The sequence below is a fragment of the Cimex lectularius genome, unplaced genomic scaffold, assembly GCF_000648675.2.
Source record: "Cimex lectularius strain Harlan isolate CLEC.00 unplaced genomic scaffold, Clec_2.1 scaffold100, whole genome shotgun sequence".
Taxonomy (NCBI): domain Eukaryota; kingdom Metazoa; phylum Arthropoda; class Insecta; order Hemiptera; family Cimicidae; genus Cimex; species Cimex lectularius.
Window position 1 is genome coordinate 1,550,397 of NW_019392663.1, and position 20,873 is coordinate 1,571,269.

The window sequence follows — 20,873 nt, forward strand, 5'->3', positions numbered from 1 at the left end:
TTTTAGATTATATACAAAATACATTGTTATTTATTGAAGTACTTCAAGTTGTGCATTTAATCGTTTAATTTATCATCAACATATTTAATACTTAGATATGTTTCGAGCATATATCTCACCCTTACATTATGGACCGTTTGGAGTTGACTACCTATCAAGGAAGCCGTTAAATGACGGTTCCGAAATGCGATGCTCTAGCCGTCATACATCACGGTCGACTATTACCTTTGAGTCGAACTGTCCCAAAATAGCTATAAACCAACGAGGATGTTAGAGCACAGCATACCCAGGACTTGGGCTGTGTAAAGGATGCTACTTCCGTCGTTTCCTAAAGCATCTGCCCGAGCGATATAAAAGCGACTTAAAAAAATTACCCAAATTTATTGTTCCATAAAAAAATAAATAAATAAAAACTAATTAACCCTAACAAGGTGGCTGTGGACAGGATAAAATTGAACGGATTTTTAAAAAGATTTTTAATCTGAAAGTGTAAAAGGATTAGTAACTCTCTATGAAGGTGAACAACAAGTAATTAATGTTGTGTTTTAAGTCAACTATTAATCCTTAGACGTAGTCATTATGGAAAATAAACAAATAAATACATGTGACCGGCTTTTTATCGTCTTTGAGAATGTGTAGTACAAAAAAACTTCAAGTCACAATTCCTAACTGAAAATGGCGCAAAGCCTAAACGCGTTTAAGTGATACCAAAACCAGCGAGTGTAGACGGTCCAAGAGTCCCAGTGCCGGTTCCAAGTCGAAATCCTTTAAACTGCCGAACACTTCAAATCTATTTATTAGATGATTAATCAAAATAAGATTGATGAGGAGCCACTTTTTATTAAAGAAGCATTAACAAAGACGTTCGGTAACTTCTTCGCGATACTTACCACCATAAATTTAAATGTAAACTTTTTTTAAAAATATGTTTAACTTCATATTAAAAGCTACTTAATACCCTTACGCGTTTTTAGAATATGAATGTAAATAGGCGGTGCCTTTAGAAAAGTTCCGTACCGCTGGAATCGTAAGACAAGGAAAACAGCTGCTAACTATTTATGAAAATTCGTTAAGGCTTCTTCAGTGTTTACTTAAATCATCTGATGAGCCAGCGTTGAGATCCAACCTCTGAGAGTGAAACGGTCAGTTGCATCAAATAATCTTCCTAGCATTGACCAATGCAACTTTCAAGGAGAAGTAGCCTGCTCGATTAAATACAAATGTAGCCGTGACAACGTCCTCTTATTTCATATTGTACTTGATCTATTTGCCGCTTTCAGACTTTATTACACGTTCTGACCAATGGAAAATTATGTGATGTAACCCTTTTCCCTATTTGGAGAAATCAATAATAGGCCTTGATTTTTATTTTTTCTTAAAAATGTCTATAGTTTTGTGTAGTTTGTTGATCTTGAGTCATATTTAACACATAAATTAATCTAGCGTCAACAAAATTAACAAAACAAAAATAAATATTACGGGAAGCTATTGTTTAGGCAATCAATAAGAAATAGGCATGAAAAGATTGAACGTACAAGTTAATTAGTTGTTGTAGAATAAGAACATTCTGACAACAATGTTAATCTTTCTCATGTATGAAAGTGTACAATTAAAAAAAAATGAGATAAGGAAGCTCATGCATTATTTAAAAGGTCAAGTTCACCGTCTGTTAAGTTGTGGGATGGAAATGATATTTGTTCTTTTCGTTATGGCAGAACGACGGGAAAAAACAAAACAAATAACGTCCGTTTCAATTTAGTTTTGTAATGTTCGTTTATTTGAACGACACGCCCTGCAGATTATCGGTCCCGGGTTTCCGCACGAGATGGTTGACACCGTCCCAACGAAATGATCACGTTTCGATTCCCGCAGACCTCAAATTAATTGGATGTCCACAAACATTTCCACTCGGGTAATTGAACGTGAGGACACGTAGTTGTACGTAGTGTTCAATTCATTCAATTTGTTTCGAAAGAGAAAGATTGCCAAGTCCGGGTAAAAAACTCGCAGTGAAGATTAGAAAATAATGGAAGAAAAATATTGCGATAGAAAGGAAGCTTTATGGAAAAATATGCATAAGAATTTAAGAAACGATATAGTATAGAGTGACAGGAATATAATCATAATGACGAGAATAATTGAGTAAAACGTACGTAATATATAATAGACTTATAATATAGATGATGTAAACAACATATATATATATATATATATATATATATATTATTTCATAATGCGTAAAGTTTCAAGACATTCGTCAAAACGTTACAAAATGCAACAATTATATTGTCAGTTCCTTGGATCTCTCTTTATTAAAAACAGTGACATATACAAACTTAAAACACTGTTTATTCCAACGTCATTAACTTAACAAATTCAGAATGATATATAGGTAAGAAATGATATTGCAATAGTACGAGGAGAAAGACATGAGATAGAAAGAGTGTGGGTTTGTGTCAGATCGATAGATTAGATAAATAGATAGATGGAAATAGAGATAGATTTAGAAAAAGAGAGAGAGAGTGTGCGAGAGGAGTGACGGAGGGAGAGAAAGGGTGTGAAAGTCAAAGTGAGAGAGAATAATGAATGAATACAGTTTTATTTAAAAAAACTTGCAAGAAAGAGAGCGATGGGGGGGGGTGAAAGAGATATAGAAAACGAGAGTGCGAGAGAATAAATTGAATTGAACATTTTATTTATAAAATCTCGCAAAATTGGGTTTCATGGACGTTTCTTACAATTAACGAGCATTGAGATATAGAAATATAAGAGATATAGAAATATANGGTTTTATTTAATCACGCAAATTTAGGTCTCTTGGACCTTTCCACACAACATGAATTATACAGTTTATATATATATATATATATATATTCATACATTAAAAAAATAAATAAAACCATCTCAATCTTTTCTCCCTCCCTCCCGCACTCACACACTCTCACTCTCTCTCTCTCTCTCTCTCTCTCTCTCTCTCTCTCTCTCTCTCCCTCTATCTATCTATCTATCTAGCTCTCTCAAAACCAAAGACAGACAGATACAGACCTGATGGAGACATAGGCTCCTAAAGACATATATCACATACATCAATGTGAGCGGAATGTTGAGTGAGGGAGAAGGAGAGTGGGAAAAATTTACGAGTGATAGAAAAATATCAATATTCTAACTTTTTAGTAAACTAGGCTCAAATATCATTACTTTTAGGATTAAACTTACTAAACACTGAAGATGTGAACAATAGAATTTAAACTTAGTTGTCCTCTTTAGAAAATAATGATATTCAACACGTAATCTAATCTAAAAGGAAATTTGAAACATTTCATGTGTTTAGTAAATTAAATTCTCGTACGTGCGAAATATATTCTAAGCCGCTGTAAACTGTGCTTTTTGAAATAAATCTTTCTGCTCATTCACAAAAGGGTTCTTTGGTAACCTCACAAAAGGATAACTACCATCAGTTCAAGTCTGTGTTTTAAGTGATTTTAGAATAAAGACTTGCATTGTGACCTTTAAGCCTACACAGAGGCGTAGCCGAGAGTTCCATGCCAGGGAACATTTAAAGGCGAAGAAGGGGCTCGTAACTCCACTACGGACGATTAAGCTTTATTCATTGCGAAAACCGAAATGAAATGCTAAACGTTTTGTTTCAGTAATGAAATATAAGAAACACTCTTATTATTTCTTCCTACGTTTTTAAAAGTGTGCCGCGTTCCAAAAATAATTGGACATGTTTGGGACTACTTCGATAATCAGCAGTGTCGAAACTCGAGTGGCAAACAGTGATCAATTTCGTATTTTGGTATTCGTCCACCCTGCGATTATATCGTTTAACGGAATGGGTATTCCGGTTTGAAAAATCGTCTGGATCAACGGAGACGGCCAGGAAACAAATTGGGCCCAGTGAATAACATTCAGACGAAATATTTAGTTTCAATTTGGCGTAAATACCAAAACAGAAGTTATAAATAATAATCAAGTCGAAATGTGAGAAAAGAAAACGATATTCAATCAGCAAAGCATGGGTAATAAATGATTTCAAATCTGAATAGTTGCTTTGTCTGTCACGATTTTAAAATTCTTAGCGGTCGGATTTTCAAATGAAGACTATTGACGCTTATTACTTCAACAACCCACAATAATCAACGAAAAAGCCAAGTAAACACGTCTAGTCTTCAGTGATTATTTACTTTGTGACAAATCTGACAGAGATAACATCAATAAGATTCATGCAACATTGATTCACTGAAACATTAAAAAAATAAAATAAAACTGTTTAAATTTTTCAGTCAAATTAATAAGACCATTTCTTGATAAAGTTAATCGTTTTCGAATTAAATGGGCAGACTATAGAAGTTGATATACCCGTATACCGTCTATCTGGCGTCAACCTCCTACCAAGCATCCGTATACGGACGCCAGATAGTTCTCTTAAAAGCTTTATTACAATTTAACAAACGGTGAGGACCTACTTCTGAAGAGTAGAAAAAAGACCGATTGGATGTCTAAATAAATATAGCATTGTGTACGGCTGAGAATTTGAGGTTCAACAAAAATCACCACGCCGCAGCACGGTGAATTCGTGCAAATACACACAATAGAGAATATAATAATATTAACAATAAATCTTTATTTGCAAGAATGTACATAATAAATAAATCATATTTTGGAGCATCCCCGTCAGCTGTCAATAAGTTAAATTTTTTCGTATTATATCTATACGGTTTACGTAAAATAATTTTAAGAAATGAGTTTTTTAGTTACCACAGTCTATTATGGATTGTGAAAGAGAAAAATATATTGCCCTCCAGAGTTCAATTGTCATAAAGTTGCATAAAATTCTAAATTTATAAAAGAGCATACTCTGACGTCCATTAAGTTTCAAATTTGATTCATGTCACTCCAAGATACCCAACACTGTAAGCAAAAGGGATAGACAAGCCAGAACACTCATCATTCATGATTATCAACACAAGTATGAAAAGCAAATTTTAAATTATTAGTATCTATTTTCTTTTTTAATGAAAAGTTCAATACATTACATTTTTTCTGTTTAGAAGTAGAAAGTTTGAGTTTAACCAAAAATTAATGTTTTCATGTCATTATTTATAATTTTAGTTTAATTAAATTATCACCTGAGAAAATGATACAAGTGTCATCTGCATAACTAAATATTTTACCAGCAAATTTCATTTTCAAAAAATTATTATCGGGTTGTCCGGAAAATAATGCAGGATTTTAAGTTTTCATTAAAAAAAATCTATATAAAATATTCTGTTTACGTTTACAGGATTACTCATTTGTATGAATGTCAACACTTATTAATCCTCTTCCAAATGATATTGTTTGTTTACCTCTGTAGCATTCCGCTACTTGGAAATAATTCAGTCATCCTTATAATGTCAAAGCGAGAATTTCGTACGATTTTCTTTTACGAGTTTAAACTCGGCCGAAGCGGAGCCCAAACGGCTAGAAACATTAACCAAGTCTGGGGCGAGGGTTGTGTTAATGAGTGCACTGTGCAAAGGTGGTTTAAAAAATTTCGGGAGGGAGATTTCAGCCTTGAAGATGAAGAAGGTCGTGGAAGGCCTTCCTCTCTTAATGATGATGTTCTGCGATCAGTGGTGGAAGAAAACCCCAAAACAACTGTTCGAGAACTTGCAGAGCAACTCAAAGTCAGTAAAACGACCGTCGCTGACCACCTCAAGGCGATTGGAAAAGTGAAAAAACTCGAAAATTGGGTTCCACACTCATTAAACGATCGCCAAAAAAATCAGCGCTTTGATGTTTGTGCATCACTTCTTTGTCGAAACAAAAATGACCCATTTCTGGCCAGAATTGTTACATGTGACGAAAAGTGGATTCTCTACGATAACACTAGACGTTCTGGACAGTGGCTCGACAAAGGAGAAGCTCCAATACATTTTCCAAAGCCCCCAACTCATCAAAAAAAGGTAATGGTTACGGTATGGTGGGCTTCATTTGGTTTAATACACTACAGCTTCTTAAATCCTGGCGAAACCATCAATGCTGAATCATACTGTAACCAAATTAATACCATGCATCAGAAATTGGCAGTAATGAAGCCCTCTTTGGTCAATCGGAAAGGGCCCATTTTGTTGCATGACAACGCTCGACCACATGTGTCACGTGTAACGTCACAAAAATTATTGGAGCTTGGCTATGAAACTTTGCCTCACCCACCCTACTCTCCGGACCTCTCGCCTACTGACTACCATTTTTTTAGACACCTGGACCACTACTTACAACACATAATATTCAAAAATCAAACGGAACTGGAAAATGCATTTATTGACTTTATCAATTCTAAAAATTCTGAATTCTACTCAGACGGAATTAATAAGTTACCAACACGTTGGGAGAAATGTATTGAGAGTATGGGAAATTATTTTGATTGAAGAACATTGCTTTAAAGTAACTAGTTTCTTTTTTTTTGTTTAATACCAAAATCCTGCATTATTTTCCGGACAACCCAATAATATATAAAAGAAACAAGATTGGGCCTAAGACTACCTTGTTGTACATATTCAATGGGTCTAGAAGAACTGCAAACCGTTTCAACCTTTGTGAATAGAGTTCTGTCCAATAAATATGATTCAAGAAGTTTAAGGGGAATATTAGAGGTACCAATTCAGTCATGTTGTTTAATATCAACTTATGATCAGTAGAGTCGAAAGCCTTTTTAATGTCCAGAAACAATCCAATAACGTAATTACCTTGAATAATTTCTTGTGAAATCAAATTAATAATATCGAACAAAGCTTGCTCAGTGGATCTGACCGGAAGAAAACCATTTTGGAGAAATTATTCTATTTTCAATAAAGAAGTCCCGTAATCTATTGTTTTTTCCTAGAATTTTGACTATGGATAAAGTTAATGAGATAGGCCTATAGTTATTAACCTCTGGTTTTGAACCAGATTTAAATGTGTTTGAAACCAACTTACATAATTTTGTTTCATACCGTCGATCGTAGGAAGTCCTCCCCATTTTGTCTTTTTTTTAATCTTCCTACCGCATTTCTCGTTCGGTTTCCGTATTAAATTTGTTATCTAAACATCATTTGTTTTTTTTCTGACTAATTGTCTTTGCCGAAGGAATAAACGAAAATAAAATTTATTAACCTTTTCTTCTTTCTTATTTCCCTCCTTTTTAATTTTATGGATAAAAAATTTCATTTTTGAAGGTGCTTTTTAAATAAAAATCTCGTTTTTGCGACATTTCGGACCCCATTTAGACACCCACCACTCCTGGCGAGCAGACAGGTGGTTCTTTGTCCACGAAAATTTGCGTTTCGTTTGCCTTTGTTTTATCATCAAAAGGAAAAACCACACCAGACCACGCGATATTGCAAATCGTGGCGCGCAATCTGTCGGGCGGTACGTGAGGCTCGAACAATACCGACGAGGTTTAAATATTAATTATGCTGACAATAAATAAAACTAAATCCTTGACCGGAGGACCATTAAATATATGTAGGGGACTGTAAATAATAAATTAAAATGAAAAAGGAGAATTATAAGCGGTGAAAAAAGGGGTTAAAGAATCAACGGCAATAAGGTTACTCACCGTTCGGCGATTCACAAGCAGAGTTTCTCATGTTTCGGGTTCACGGGATGGCACTCGCGTGTTTATCCGCATAACGGAGGGTGAACCGGGTAAACAGGAAGAAGAGAAAAGAGGAAAACAAAAGGAAAAGTGAGAAAATTACAAGCGGGGCACAGCGCGAAAGCGGTACGACCTGCCGGGGCGGCCGTGCAGGCTTACCAACTTTAAAAGGTGAGCGGTCGGCTACGAATAATCGAATTCAAAAAGAGCGCCCTGGTAAACCATTTTTCTTCGGAAGGGGGCCTTCCCTTTAAACTCGTAAGCTTTAAAAAATGTATAGTTTTTGTGTGTTTTTTTTTTTTGTCAATCCAATTAACTCTTTTTAATTTAAAATTAACCTTTTATAATTTCAAATGAACTTTTCTATGTTCAAATTATCCGTTTTCAGCTTGAAATTAACCATTTTTAACTTCAAATGACCCCTTTTTAACTTCAAATTAAATATTTTCAACACCAAGTTAGCCCTTTCTTTAATCCACTTAAACACTTTGTGGTATGAAATACAAACATGATTCTGTACTATATACTTAATTTTATATAATTTTAAATTTTCGATGGTTTAGTTGAGTAATACACTGGTTCCCTGAAAGCCTTGAAAAAATAATTTAGTCAAATTAACCATTTTCCTTGTTCGATTAACCATTTTTAATTTGAAATTAATGTTTTTTCTCACCAAATTAACTCTTTTTAATTTTAAATGAACCTTTCTGAACTTCAAATTAAACTTTTTTGTTTGGAAATTAACCCTTTTTATATTCAAATTAACCCGTTTTAATGACGAAAATGATGAATTAGTTTTGCTTTTAAATATTTAAAAAACTTAGGAATATGAAATATAAGCATGTTTTTTATATTATATATTTAATTTTACATATATTGAATTTCGTTCGTAATTAATTTTCAATGGTCTTTTATATAAGAGCACAATTATTTTATAATTTAAAAGAATTCTCAAAACAACAGAAGAATAATTTTTTATGTTATTTAACATCCATAATTTTTAAATGTTCTTGTAAGAGCCCAATTATTTTGTGTTTAATTTTTTCTGAAATGCAGGCATTTTAAGTGCTTACATTTCAAATCCTCTTGTAGGTTTTTTAATGATATAACTATAATGTTAATTTGAAATCAACAAGAGAACGCCAATTGTATGTTAAAGCCGATTAATTAGATATTAAAAGAGTTAATGTTAAAGTAAAAAGGTTAATTTGATGCATGTGAAATTAAAAAGGGTCGAAGCTCATATCAAAATGATTACATTTCTAAACTCGAAGCAATAAACCATGATTAAAAATGTAACTTATGAAAACCATCCAAAAAAGAATGATGAACGAATAAAATGTATGGTTTCGCTGTTACGAATGTACCAAGGGATGGTTGGTTAAATTTTCTCCGCAAGTCTCAGAGTTTGGCTAAATTATGCAAACAGAAATTAATTAGGCTTAATACCCTTCCAAGGATGGGATTAGCTATTAGGATGTATTTTATACTTGGTTAACTCCGCGTTGAATCATGGGCGAAAATTGGTGAAAAGGATAGAATTCCGTGTAACCAAAACGTAGTGTTTTTGAGAGCTTTTGTACCGACGATGATTTAACGTCTTGTATTTTCAGCCTGTAATGCCACTGAATTAGCGTTAAGTCTTAAGGAAATATTATAGGCAAAATTAGGCAATGTAAATTCTAATGCAGACATCAGATCAGGATCCCGTTACGTGGCCCCTTTTCGATTAAGTCGTTAGTAGTAATCAAATTTCACACTCGCTCTCATTTCATTCATTCGTGAGAGAAAAAAAAACGTAGAGTAACTTTTACAATACCAATTCACGCCTTATAATCATAAACCTTTAAAACTATAGAATATCGGTGGGTTTTCTCGCATGGTCTTCAGTGGAGATGAACCTGAAATTCGGTCATCCTGCCCATCTGTCAGACCAACACAACGAAGACAGAAATAACAAGAAAAGATAATGACCTAATTAATAACATTACAACCTTGTCGTACAAATTGATCGCCGATGATATTCTAAATTAATTATTCTCACGATCCAAACCCGAACATGGCTGATAAGAGTAGTAAGTTAGGTGTTCTCAGAGGTGACAATTTAGATATGAAAATCACCTTCATAAACCTCTTATTTGAAACTATCGGTCAATTATAGAGAAATTTCTTATTTCGAGGAAACAATTTAATAGCTATTTTTGCTGTTAACTGCTGAAATTTCCTGATTGAAAATGGTTTGTCTGCTAAGATGCTAAAGGTGCCGTTCCCGCAATAAAAGATGAACTGGATGCCGATAAGGATAACTTGTTGAAACAAAGTTCATGAACAAGAAAAACATAGATATCTATACCAACAACCACTTTACAAACTTAGAGGCACGATGAAAGCAACAAATAATCTAATTGAATTGTATTAAGAAAATATAGATTAAAATTGGTCGTGTTGCAAAGGATATGTTGTTGAAACAAAGTTTACAGCTATCCAGAGCAAGGAAAACATATACAGGGTGAATTGCTACTCGTGCTACAAACTTCTCCAGTAGATTCTTCACCCTAAAATGAACAAAAAAGTTCATATTGTCCATGGTCCGATTCTCAACCATTTCAGAGTAATTTCGCTTTTTATCGATTTTGAAAGATATCACGTCCTGGCGTCGGAAAATCGTGATATCTTTTAATCTAAACATTTCTCTGAAAATCTAATAGCACCGTTGAAATTCCCGTTAATTTTTCAATAAGAAGATGACGGTGGCAAAATGTTTGGGCTAATTTTTTGTGTTTTATTTCAGCCAGAACTACAAAAAGAGTGGAAAATTGTGTAAATCGGAAAGTGTATAAAGTAATCCAGAGTTTCTAATTTTAGTCTCAGAAGGCAGCAAATTTGAGGAAAACTACCTGATTTAATAACGCTTCCAACGCACTCGTCATTTTCTTATTTAGTGGTTGTGAGACCAAGATGTTGATGACAAAAAGAGAAAAAATGGTGGTTCAAGGATTGCTAATGTTTGAGAGTGACTTGCTACTCGTGCTACAAACTTCACCAGTAGATTCTTGACCCTAAAATGAACAAAAAAGTTCATATTGACCATGGTCCGATTCTCAACCATTTCAGAGTAATTTCGCTTTTTATCGATTTTGAAAGATATCACGTCCTGGCGTCGGAAAATCGTGATATCTTTTAATCTAAACATTTCTCTTAAAATCTATAAGCACCGTTGAAATCCCCGTTAATTTTTCAATAAGAAGATGAAGGTGGCAAAACGTTTGGGTCTTTCTTCCTTGACCTTCTAGCTGTTTGTAAACTTCTTAAGCATTACATACTAAATGGGCATTAAATTAAATTAAAAAATTTCAATGGAATTATGATTTTGATTCTCTCTAAAAATTAACGGGGATTTCAACGGTGCTTATAGATTTTAAGAGAAATGTTTAGATTAAAAGATATCACGATTTTCCGACGCCAGGACGTGATATCTTTCAAAATCGATAAAAAGCGAAATTACTCTGAAATGGTTGAGAATCGGACCATGGACAATATGTACTTTTTTGTTCATTTTAGGGTGAAGAATCTACTGGAGAAGTTTGTAGCACGAGTAGCAATTCACCCTGTATATCAATAACATAATAAATCTTAGAAGCACGGAAAAATTGTAGAAATAAACTTTATAATTACTAAAACAAGAAAAATATAAGATCAACCTTTCAAAGAACTTAGAAGTAAATCAAATGTGAAAGAAAAAAGAACCACATTGATTAAATTAGATATTGCCGTTGAGGTTAAGTTTTAAGCACCATCTAGAAAACCCATTACCCAAAACCATAAACTTTAATCAAGTTTCAAATCAGTAAGAACAATGGGAAAATTAATAAACCTATACACAGAAATCTAGTTAGCTGTTAAAGTTATGTTAAAATAAGGTGCATAGAGTAAAATTTAGAGTCTTTATCTATACATATCATCATCAGTAACAATAAGAATAATTGACACTAGATCTTAAATAAAACCAAATTCAAGTACAACAGTCAGAAGATTGAAATAGGCTAAGCTGTCGTGACAATCTATATATTTAGTTTTCTATTGACCAAGTTACTTCTTTCAATTAATTATTTATTTTATATAAGCTTGGTTGAAATGAAAAAAATTTAAAGTTTTTAAAGAGTCACGACAGCTCAAGTGGTAAGAGGGCTGCGTATTGAGCCCGAAGATCGTGGGTTCGAATCTCTCACACTAACTTTTTCATTTGAACCAAGACCTTAGATAAAAAGAACAATTAATTTTCGTGACAATGTTAATACAAACAGAATAGGAAAATATTACAATAAAAATTGATAACAATAACTGGCTCAACAACTGTGTTAAATACGGTTTCTAATAACGAAAGCAATAAATATTTTAATACTAGATTGCCATTCGGAACCAGAATATAATCATGAACCTGAAATTTCGAGCTACAATTTCAAATTAACTGCGAACAATTTGAAATCACTTGTTTACCTACAGCTTCAAACTTTTTAGATATTTTTATATTTCATAATTAAAATTATGTAAAGTATATAATATTTTATATTTTCAAAAATCCCGGCCACCCACGCTGCTCGATCCAGATAATCCTCTATGATCATCCCTGTAAGCCCGATTGTCTTTGAATTACAGTTTTATTCGCCAACATAGCGGCCTTTCAGGCGGACACTGCCTATGAGCACTATGCCAGAGAGATCAAAAAGTTGGTATTTTATAGAAAAGACTATTCGGATGGCACTAAGACCTCATAGACAGTAAAATCCAGACGGTTGGGATTACATCAAAGACCCTGCCAGTCTTTTGGGATAAAAAACTACTCTTCTTTGTGTACTAGATCACACTAGGCAGAAAGTCAACGAGGAGCCAAGGAAAGTTTGATGAGGACACCTATAGTCCCTGAACACTTTTGCAAAATACCAAATTGCCAAAAAAGTAGATCCTCCTAGGTTTAAGAATAAGTTTTTTGTTCAATGGAATATTAGCCCAGGACAGAAGCATGAAGGAAGTCCACCAAAGGAACATCTCAAAAACTAAAGGTATACTACCAAACCTAGGGTATGTTAGGACAAGAATGATAGTAGAACTGCTGATTGGATACTGTAAATTCCGGTGCCGTATGTATATTCCCAGTTTATGAAACAATTTCATTATTCATACCTCATTTTTATTTTTACTTATGTCTGGTGGAATGCAGGGCTGCTGGATTCGAACCCGGGGCCTTTCCCTCAAAGTCAACGCATAAACCCATGCGGCCTCAGACGCCTTTCGTCCAAGTTTAAACATAAGGTTTATTGACATGCGATAAATTAATTTGTAATTACACGCCAAGCTTCAAACAGCTTTCACAGAGGTCACTAAGTGGACAGCAAGGTGGGGCATTCAATTAAACGCGACAAAATCTGTGCATGCTAACTTCACCAATAGAAAGTTTGTCACCATTCCATTAGAACTGAATTCAACTAGGATACCATATCCAAATACAGCGAAGTACTTAGGTTTGACCTTAGATGCCAACTCAAATGTAAAGAGCATGTTAAGAAAAAATATCAAGAACTCAAAATCAAATTTCGGAAAATGTACTGGCTCCTTGGTTGTTATTGAGAATTGGATACTCAAAGCAAGGTGCTCCTTTACCAGCAAGTTCTAAATGCTGTGTGGCTCCTTCACCGGCATCAAAATGAGCAAGCTTTCCAGTTGTTGGTAACAACGAAAAAAGTAAGAATACTGAAGAGGACGAAGCCCTTAGACGTCAGTGTTTTTATCACTTGTGTCATTATGGCAAAAGTGGAGTGGGATTTGTTTCTCTTGGACTGTGGAGGTAAATTAGTGAACTAATTACTCCTTAATTTGCAGTGAAGTAACTAGATGGGTATGTACTCAGTTGTTATTGTCCAATAATTAAAAAAAATTATACATGTGTGAAAATGTTATGTTTTTGTAATGTGTCCCAATTCAAATTTTAGCCACTCCACTTTTTTATGTGGCATTTATACCGAACGGAAACACTCTCCCCAATTTCGCAGTCTCAGTAATAAGGGGTGCCGACGGGCGGATTGTGCAAGGGACTAGATTCCGGCGTACTCTTTGATTAGTAAAAACTTTCGTCTTGTCGTGAGCCACGATCTGTCAGTTCCCTCACTTCGACCCAGAAACACTTCGGTTCCGGAAAAACAACGAAAAATAACATGATCGATTGCCAGAGTTCGAGGTAGAATCTGTAAGAAAATTGACCGGTTGTCAGATTGATAGCGCCCTGATGACCCACCTACAGCTGAGAAGAATAACAAGTTTCCTTTCGTTCAAACAGCAAGGTTAAACTTGTTTAAATATAAAAAATGTAATTTCAAGTAACATTCTTTCACCAAGGTTCGTCAAGATTGTACGTTTGAAATTACCGTATGGAAATTCGGTTTGGACGTTTTTGTCGTTGTTCTGTGATGACAAGGCAATTTTCCTCTGGTGAAAACAATCATTTATCAATTTAAAAGAGCGAAATCGCGGAATGGATCTCCCCGCCCCTTGGAATAACAGGGCACCTATTGCACCTGATTACCGTTCACCTCTGGGGCAGGTCCGAACTCGGTGAAAGGTAAACGCGTTTGATGAAGGCGTGGAGACGATAAGGTCAAGGCGTGAATTTGTCGTAATAGATACTATTAAAAGTACTTGGAACTATTGATTACTGGATGATCAAGTATGAACAAATTTTGGCTACTTGACGGTTAAAATGCAAAAAAATGTGTAAAAACTTCGATGTTTTTCTAACTCCACTTGGTTTCAAAAAATTTCTACACTTTCTCTGTCGACATAAACATCATTTTATCACCAATTATCGCACCAATTTTCCATGAGACGTGCTTTTCTTTTTTCCTGCGAGATTATAAATGCAATAATGCAATTAGGATCAAGTCTTTAATAAGGACTTTTAAGCAGGTAATACAGTCAAGTTAGCGCTAAGTGAGTGGACAAATTTGGAGAGAACAAAATCAGTAACGTTTTAAAGCAAGAATTTTTATAAATTGTTTTTCCTACCATTGAAAAATCAAGTAATCAATATTTATTTATAAACATAAAACAGCAAAATCTAACTGGCACTCTCACACGCAAGAATGGCACAATTACACAGAAGACAAACACTTTGAGTGAGTGGAAATAATTTGATTGAATATAAAAAATATATTTTGCAATGTATAAATTCACTTTTCCACATCCTAAATGTATTTGTTAAATTTAAACAAAGTTTGTAAATCCCAGGCCCTGAAGATGATCTCAATAAAGATCGAGACGTTGGCACGATAAAGAAAATGTTTTTCTGAAACCTACATCACACCAGACCGCATCTCACGATTTCTGAATAAATATTTACAAGTTTTCCTTTTTTTCGTTTGCTTACAAACGGATTATATAAAATTTTCGTCTTACTTTTGTATTTAAATATACATAAAAACATTTTTTTCGTAATGCTTTGCCATATTTACTTTTTATCTACATAGTTATTTTTTTATATATCTGCTTTTAGAAATAATTCGTTTTCTTTTTAGTTTTTCTTATTCTTTACCGAGTTTTTACTCTTTGAAAGCATGATGTTAATTTTCATTTTCAATCTTCATCATCTGCTTCATAGAACTTTTTATTTTTATTTATTTAATTATTTATAGTATTTTTAACTAGTTTCTTTCCTTAGCCATTAATTTTTCAATATTGTTTACGTATTTCTTTTCATATTTAATTTTATTTTTTGTTACATAATATTTATTTTATTAATTTGTTGCTATTGATTTTACTTCTTTTTCCCAATGTTTTGTTTTCTTATTACTTATATAATTTTGCAAATTGTTTTTATATTTGATCAATATTGACATTTTATTTTTGTCTTTCCTTACAACTGAATATCAAAATTTGACTAAAGTTTTTAGTTTAGATATGGGTAAAACCATATTATCGTGTATAATTATGTTCAATTTGACTTTATTTAGTCTAGCTTTTTATTTGTTAATGTTTTCTTTTCTCAATCTATTGTTTTCATTTTGTACGTTTCTAATTTTTACCTAGTCTTTCTAAGCTTAATACCAATTTTCCTTTTCCATCTGTACCAATTTGTTTTTTGAAGACCAGTCCTTATTGTTTATCAGACGATTTGCAATTTATTTAACTATTGCTCATTTCCTTAGCTATTACATTTTCAGGGTATTCCTAATGACGATTTTATTTTTTTTAATAATAATTTGTTTTTGATCCTTTCTTTGGACTTTCTTCCTTTCTTTTGTTTTTCTACTTATTTTCTTATTTATTCTTTGTATTTCATATATTTTTCTTCTTATTTTTTTTCAATTGTTTTTTGTTTCTGAAATTCTTACACAGTTTTAGTTTTTGCCCTTATTTTTTTTTTATTGTTTTTCATTTTGTTCAATTTTTATCTTTTCCATTTCTTCTTTGGCACTTTTTTTGTTTTGTTCTTGGTAGTGTCGTAGTCTTTCTTTTCATATTCTTGTTTTGATTAGATTTTTTTTCTTATTGATGAAAAAAATTCGTTGTTTTCCTTTATTTGTAATTGGTCTCTAATTATACTATTAAATTATTAACTATTATTATTATTATTATTAAATTCTAGACACCTATATATCTATTTATTGTCATTATTATTTACTTTCAATTAATTAATCTTTTTATGTAAGGCTTTTGGTAGAAATGAAAAAATTAGTGCCACGAGTGGGATTCGAACCCACGACCTTCGGCTAAATACGCCGCTGCTCTACCACTTAAGCTAGTATAGTAGCGCCGTATTTGGCCGAAGGTGATGGGTTCGAATCCCGTTCGTCGCACTAACTTTTTCATTTCAACCAAAAACCTTGCATAAAAAGATTAATTAATTGAAAGAAGTAATTTCGTCAATAGACCACTAAATATAATGCAATTTTTCTTTGAGAAGCTTTGTACCTAGTTTCATTCTTTAGCCCGGGGATTGTTTCGAGTTCTAGTTAGTTTCGTCTTTCTTATTTTCATAGGTTTTGTTTCGATTTTCTTTTCTTTAATTTATTTCTCTATTAATTCCTAGATTATCTTTATTTCCAATTCATCTATTGTTTGGTTTTTTTCTAGATCTATTTTTAGCGTTTGTTTGATAGGTTTAAATTTATCTATTGTAAATATCCTATCTTTATGCGCTTATGTGTTTTTACGTGTTCATTTTAACAAATACTCTTTTTCATATAATTTTTTTCTCAAATGTATATCTAATGGAAATATAGCAGGGATTGTGTAGTTAAGGTGAGAATGGAAACGTTGTATAACATTGTTGCGTAGATTTGTTTTAATTGAAAAAGTTTTGATATATTGAAGTATATGATTGATAATGAAGATGGAAAGATTGCTACCACGCATGTTTATGAGACGCTTTGAAATAACGCTTTTGATAATTACGGTATCGTATCAGCGTTAGCTGTCAATGTTAGCATCAATCATGACCTGCGCTGAAACAGTTTAAATTGTGATTTGTTCAGCGTCATGCTTTCTTAAACATCAACAAGCCTCGCCTAATTAGAATTTTAATCGTATTCGTATATACATAGAAAGGATTGCGTTTTATACGGTACACTCCATAAATTAATTTTTTTGAAGAAATAGAAGTGGGTTTAGAATACGCGCATATTTAATAACAGCCTTCAGTCCCAGGCCATTGTTAATCTTTTGAAACAACTAAATAGGTTTTCTCTTCTTAGAAAAGGTAGGCCAGATCGCGACCTATTAGTTGTAGGAATTCGAACGGGACTTGTTGTGTCAGTTTCGCTTTTTTTGACCGGGAGGTCCCATTTTGTGCGTTGAATAAGATTAAAGAACCGGTTCCGATTGCCCGTTTAAATTTCGTAAGGGTAAAAGGATGTAATAAATTGGCAAATTGGGTATCGGTGGTCCGAGAACGGTTCGGCAATAATAGCTATTGACGTAGGCAGGACGACCTTGTCCGGCCTTGCTGCGTACGGTGTCGCACATTCTTGACCGTTCCCACGATAAAAGCCTGCACATTATTGGAGCAAGGTGTGAGGTTCGGGCTTTCACAAGGCCCTGGAATCGGATATCCTTTCTACTTTTTCTCGTTTATCCCCTTTCGCGTAAATACGAAAACAACAAACGATCAATATCACAACATGGCTGTTTTTGATCATCGCGAATCCTAAGGCCAGGATTTATTTCATTCATGTGCTTATAATCATTAATTATTTTCTTTCATTACTGTAGATTTATAGAACTATTTACGATGTAGATGTAGATGTAATAGTCGGGGTGTAATAAAGTGCGCCTTTTAAGAGCTATTGTATCCGCCGTTCTCTGTCTAAAGCACACCGGTGAGTCCTATTTCATAAAGGAGCTTGATTAATAGGCCCAATTTCAATGGTTACATTGTACATCCCAATGCACTTCCTACTGCGGCCAAGTGTAGCACCGGAGTTTGCTAGTAGGTGTGTTGGTGTCTCCTCTGCTTCTCTGCAGAATCTGCATGTGCCGTCTTAGATTATTCCAATCTTCTTTAAGTGTCCATTTAGCTTGCAGTGTCCTGTTAAGAATCCTATTAGGACGAACCTATTACTCTTCCTTTGACACATTCTGCAATTTCTTTTCTTCCGAAATTTGTTAGGAGATTCTTGGATTGCCTATGTCCAATGAGTGAATTCCACTGTTCCTTCATTATCTTTTTGTCCTTCTGTCTGAGATAATCATTAATAGTGTGGGTTCCTATGTCACAGAAGGGTTCCGGTCCTATCAGCGGTGTAGCAGCTCCTTTCTTCACAAGGGTATCTGCTTTCTCGTTGCCTTCTACTCCCATGTGTCCTGGGACCCAGCTGACTTTGTTCTGCGTACCTAATATTTTTAATTTGGTTTTGTTGTTCAACACCATCTTTGAACTAATGATATTTTAGCTTAGTGCTTTGATGGCTGCTTGGCTATCTGACATGATAGCTATGTTCTAGTTTTTGTATCCTTATCCAAGTTGAGCTGAGTACATCTCTCGATTGCGTGAATCTCAGCTTGGAAGATACTGGTGTATTTTCCTATGGGTTCTGAGTATTTGGTTCCAGGACCGAATGCTCCTGCCCCTGTACCTCCTTGTGTTCTAGATCCATCTGTGTACCAAAAGATGGTGCCATTCATAAAGGAGCTTGATTAATAGGCCCAGTTTCAATGGTTAAATCTCTTCTATGGTCACATACATCCCAAAGCACTTCTTCCTGCGGGCAAGTATAACACTGCAGTTTGTTAGTAGGTGTGTTGGTGTCTCCTTTGCTTCTCTGCGGAATCTGCATGTGCCGTCTTAGATTATTCCAATCTTCTTTAAGTGTCCATTTAGCTTGCAGTGTCCTGTTAAGAATCCTATTAGGACGATCCTATTACTGTTCCTTTGAAACATTCTTCAATTTCTTTTCTTCCGAAATTTGTTAGGAGATTCTTGGATTGCCTATGTCCAATGAGTGAATTCCATTGTTCCTTCATTATCTTTTTGTCCTTCTCTCTGAGATACTCATTAATAGTGTGGGTTCCTATGTCATAGAAGGGTTCGGGTCCTATCAACAGTGTAGTCGCAGCTCCTTTATTTGCAAAGGTGTCCGTTTTCTCGTTGCCTTCTATTCCCATAGGTCCGAGGATCTAGCAGAGGCTGACTTTGTTATACGTACCTAATATGTTTAATATGGCTTTGCAGTTCAACACCATCTTTGAACTAATAATGTTTGAGCTTAGTGCTTTGATGTCTGCTTGGCTATCTGACATGATAGCTATGTTCTAGTTTTTGTACCTTTTAGTCACGGTGAGTTGAGTATATCTTTCGATTGCTTCAATCTCAGGACCGAATACTCCTGCCTCTGTACCTTCTTGTGTTCTAGATCTGTATACCAAAGGATGGTTCTATTCTTAAAGGAGGTGTTTCCTTTCGTTCCGATTCTTGTTAGGTACCTAGACTTATTTGGGAATTTTTAGTAAATTCGAACATCATGTTCATGTCGTCTCTTGAAGTCCTGAGTATCGGATGATCTTTCATTATTTTGTTGCTATCTCTCCGGTTAAATTACGCTAAAAATATATGGTTTAGCAAAATACAACCTACCACCGATCCTTGTGAAATGAGTGTCAAAACATCCTTACAACCCTAAATTGTCCAACACATCCACAACGTTCGTATAATCTTCTGATTATATCATTTATGTTTTAGTGGTCAATTGACCAAGTCACTTCTTTCAATTCATTCTTTTTATGTAAGGTTTTGGTTGAGATAAAAATTTATAATTATAAAATTCGAACGGTTGTATGTTGAGACGAAGGGTAGGTGTCCGAGAGGATCGAAGTCACGATATCTCAAGTGGTTAGAGGAGCGGCTTATTTAGCAGAAGGTCGTGGGTTCGAATCCCGCTCGTGACACTGACATTTTTATCTCAAACAAAACCTTAAATAAAAATAATAATTAATTGAAATTCTGATTATCCTGCAGTATTTTATGTGGGTTGGTTATAGTCAAAAAATAATTAGCTAATGATGAAACGGTGAAGAAAATAGATAGATACCTAGATACAAGTTGATCTGGAACGAATATTGTCCACCAAGAATGCCTTTTGTTCCTGGTCGGAGGTAAAAGAGACGGTTTTCTCCTTTTCCTTTCTTTAGTCACATGCCAGGACTTGCGGCGGCCCCGCTCGCTCTGAGGGGGGCTTCCGTCTTCTTCCACGGATCCCAGGACGCCGCCGCTGCTCCACTTCTTCTTCACTGGCGGGGGTGGGTTGTTGTTGGTCGATTTCAGATACACTTCCGTTTCCATTCCGCTCATTTCACCAAACACATGTCACACGCGCACCACAACGGACACAAGCACAACGGACTCGGAATAAATTCCAATAAAAATCCTATGAAGCCCTGCAATGTATGAAAAAATAAGAAAACATTAATGACAATTCATATACTTTTAATAATTTCAGAACGACCTCAGTAATCCTACAGTATTTTTTTTTCGGCGAGTAAGCACTGGCGTAATTTCGTAAAGTCGTATTTTTTTAAATTGGTTACTCGGTCAAAAACCAGAACATACGAGGGAGTTAAAAATATAGAGAAATTCATAACCCATTACATATACATATTTTAGTAATAGATTTTTTTATTATGAAACTACTTTGGTATCATTATCTCATTATGAACATAATTAACGATGCCACTGGGGAAACGGAATATTGAGGTTTTCACAAAG

At 34.3% G+C, this 20,873-nt stretch overlaps 1 protein-coding gene across 1 annotated transcript in view; it reads right to left on the reverse strand.

The window, feature by feature from the left end:
• Window positions 1-20,540, reverse strand: part of LOC106663561 (TLD domain-containing protein 2) — a 357,519-nt gene extending 336,979 nt beyond the window's left edge. The window contains exon 1 of the mRNA XM_024224943.1: window positions 20,200-20,540. Coding sequence (XP_024080711.1) covers window positions 20,200-20,459 — 260 coding nt within the window. The 5' untranslated portion in view covers window positions 20,460-20,540. The remainder of the gene's footprint in view (window positions 1-20,199) is intronic.
• Between the last annotated feature and the right edge of the window lie 333 nt (window positions 20,541-20,873).